The following is a 3,806-nucleotide window of genomic DNA, read 5'->3' as shown; positions in this document are numbered from 1 at the left end:
TACAAGTCTTTGGTTTATTTTAAAATATGACATAACATAACATGTAAAATGTTTGGAAATTACATATTCCGAACATGTTTAAATTTTATTTTACTTTATTTTATTTTTACCCCATTTAGACCGAGTCTCCTCTATCTCTCACTTCAGTGTCATCACATGACGTCACATTGATTGTTGGTGCACGATATCGTGAAGCGATTGGTTGGTCTTGTGACACGTGACCGGTCACAACCAATGATTGTCGACATGCACTTGTTGCTGTAGATTTTTTTTTTATGACGCAAAGTAACCGAAAACCTGGACGAAGACAGTCAAAACCGAACACCAGTCTATTGTACGAAACAGTCGATGAACGGATTCCCAGTTTAGGATTGGCATCCATAATTAGGTCACGTCAATCAGGCGACGGCGCGAAAGTTTGAATCACATCATTAACGCCTTCCGTTCGTCTGCTACTTTCTCCAGGGCGTTCGCCAGGTTCATGTTCTTAGCTATGTGCGAGAGTTTGTGTTCTTTTTTCCACTTCATTCGTCGATTCTGGAACCAGATTTTGATTTGCCTCTCAGTTAAGTTTAGCGCATGCGCGATTTCGATTCGTCGCCGCCTCGTGAGGTATTTGTTGTAGTGAAACTCCTTTTCCAGTTCTAACGTTTGATGACGTGTGTACGATGTCCTTGACCGCTTCGTTTCCCCGTCGGTGCCATCTGAAACGAAATTCATAGAAATATAGTATAAACATGTGAGAAGATGACGAGATTCAGCTCAGTCAGTTGAGCGCTCGCCAGAGGTGCTTACGTCACAGCATCGAATCACCTCGGTGTATCCATTCTACTGGTTGATGTTTTTTTCTCTCGTTCCAACCAGTGCATCACTACTGGTCAAAGCCAGTGGTATGTGCTTTCTTCTCTGTGCGAAAGTGCATATGAAAGATCCCTTGCTGCAAACGAAACCATGTAGCGGGTTTTCTCTGATGACTACGAGTCAGAATTACCAAATGTTTGGCATCCAATAACCGATGAGTAATTAATCAATGTGTTCTAGTGGCGTCGATAAATAAAACCAAAACAAACTTGATTCCATATTGAACATAATGGTGGGATGCACAAATATTATATGACAGTTAGCATATGTTTGACATCCAATAGCCGATGGTTAAGTAATCAAAGTGCTATAGCGGTGTTATTAAACATAAATAAACTTTAACCTTTTCTCCATGACGTTAACTGTCATTAAAAGCTGTTGATTATTTGCATTATGATGATATGGTAAGGGAGAAGAAGAAGAAGAAGAAGAAGATGATGATGAACATTATATATATATATATATATATATATATATATATATATATATATATATATATATATATAGATAGATAGATAGATATATATATATATATATATATATATATATATATATATATATATATATATATATATATATATATATATAGATAGATAGATAGATAGATAGATAGATAGATAGATAGATAGATAGATAGATAGATATACACATTTATGTATCAATTCAACCAAGTTTCAAACATGTACATCTGTTTGCGAATCTACAGCCAAACGTACACGTACAAATTCGTTCCAGAATGGTACACAACGCACACTCATGTTTTCTCGTTTACCTAAATGTAACAATATCAGCTACAAATTTACCAATATGGTACAAAATGGGCGAGGATCTAATAGAATTTATGAGCTGCAACCTTATTAATTAACTTTTCCGGGTTCATTTTCGTTGTTCCTGAATGCTGAAAGGTATTAGTTCGTACTGGAGTAATTGCTTTCGCTTTGATGTTGCTTATAACTCGGGTTGTTCAAGAAACCCATTAGAGAATTATAATTCCAAGTTGTTTACAGAAATATGTAACAGAAAACCGAACCAACGTCTATATATGAACTATACCTGTCTGTTTGTTCTCTGATGTTTTAAGTAATTTAAAATATATTACTTATTTATTTGTTTATTTGTTGATTGTTATCTTGCATTGACTTTGTTGCAAAGAAAAAGAGAAAGAAAAAAGGACTAGTTTTTGTACTTGGATTCAGAAAGAGTGCATAGCATTATTTGTTCAAATTAATGTGCAGTTGAAAGCAAATTTAAATACTAGATTTTATTATATATATATTTATTATAAATATACATACTACATACTTTGACACAGACGAAGAGATATCGAGAGAGTCAAGGAGAGAGAGAGACACGTAGAGAGAGAGAGAGAGAGAGAGAGAGAGAGAGAGAGAGAGAGAGAGAGAGAGAGAGAGAGAGAGAGAGAGAGAGAGAGAGAGAGAGAGAGAGAGAGAGAGAGAGAGAGAGAGAGACAGAGACAGAGACAGATAGACAGAGACAGAGACAAAGAGGGATAGGGAGAACGAGACAGACAGATATAAAGAGCGCGAGGGAGAGAAATATAGAGAGAGGGGAGAGCAAGAGAGAGAGAGAGAGAGAGAGAGAGAGAGAGAGAGAGAGAGAGAGAGAGAGAGAGAGAGAGAGAGAGAGAGAGAGAGAGAGAGAGAGAGAGAGAGTTAGACAGACAGAGATACACAGTGAGTGTGACACGTAGACAGCCAGACAAACATGAGACATTGGGTGGTTCAACGACTGATTGAGTGAGATAGGGTCAGAAAGTTCCCTTTACAATGGGTGTAAGAAAAAAACAATCAACGACACGAACGAATTTGAAAGATAAATGCTCGGTTTGTATATCGTGACGACAGCCGCACAATACAAGCCATGAAAAAACAACTCTTTTTATAAACAAGAACTAGAAGAGAATCAACAGCGATGTGTGTGCCGAATACTCGACAAGTCATGTGGACAAGAGTAATGCTCGTAATGAGAATTCCAGTTGCTCGATATCAACTTGGCAAAACCGCCGTCGTTTTAGAACAGACCAAGGCACTGATGCAACATGGTGGTGCGTTTTGTGCCAACGGTTCTACCTCTACTCTCAGTGTACTGCATTATCTACGTCGACAACAATGCAGTCAAGGCTGTTATGGCATTTTGTCTTCACAAAAATGTTTAGTAAAAAAATTAAATAAGTTGGTATGGGTTTAAAACTCTGTAATATGTTTTAATATAAGATTTACCATCATTCATTATATAGCTACGTGCCAATTCATTGGTTCCCTTTTCACGTTTTTATTTATTTCAACTTATTTTCGTGCTTATATACAATTAAGGTTCAAGTACGCTGCCCTGGGCACACACCTCAGTTATCTGGGCTATCTGTCCAGGACAGTGGGTTAGTTGTTAGTTGGTTAGTGGTTCGTGTGAGAGAAGAGGGTGTAGTGGCCTTACACCTACCCATTGAGCCCTCAAGAACACGCTCTGGGTTGGAGCTGGTACCGAGCTGCGAACTCTGTACCTATCAGCCTGTAGTCCGATGGCTTAACCACTACGTCACCGAAGCCTTTTCACGCAAACAGACTATACATATCCATAGGCAGGATACTGGCGATCACACACACAGAATACGATACACGGAATGTGTTTTTAAACACGTTAGGTGACATATTAAAGATTGGAGCCGATATACTCACTGACAAGTTTCTGAACCAAAACGGGTTTACACTTAATTGATACACACAATATACGTGGCTTACCCAGCACTATCTGGAAGCATCAAGTGCAATATCCCAAGGATCGGTTTGGTAACCGTTTCGAGAGAAACAAGGTTTGTGCATGTTTTGTTACATTGCGGGACATTATATATAATATACCTACCAACCTGCCTACCTACCTACCTACCTACCTACCTACCTACATACATACATACATACATACATACATAC

At 38.1% G+C, this 3,806-nt stretch overlaps 1 protein-coding gene across 2 annotated transcripts in view; it reads right to left on the bottom strand.

The window, feature by feature from the left end:
* LOC121385223 (homeobox protein Hox-B4-like) overlaps positions 1-3,806 on the bottom strand; it is a 67,694-nt gene continuing 63,888 nt past the window's right edge. For both annotated transcript variants that reach the window (XM_041515807.1, XM_041515806.1), the window contains exon 3: positions 1-704. In XM_041515807.1, the coding sequence (XP_041371741.1) occupies positions 424-704 (281 nt within the window). In that variant the 3' untranslated portion in view covers positions 1-423. The remainder of the gene's footprint in view (positions 705-3,806) is intronic.

This window comes from Gigantopelta aegis, chromosome 11 (assembly GCF_016097555.1).
Source record: "Gigantopelta aegis isolate Gae_Host chromosome 11, Gae_host_genome, whole genome shotgun sequence".
Lineage (NCBI taxonomy): Eukaryota > Metazoa > Mollusca > Gastropoda > Neomphalida > Peltospiridae > Gigantopelta > Gigantopelta aegis.
The sequence above is the reverse complement of the archived record's forward strand: the minus strand, read 5'-3'. Positions and strand labels throughout refer to the sequence as shown.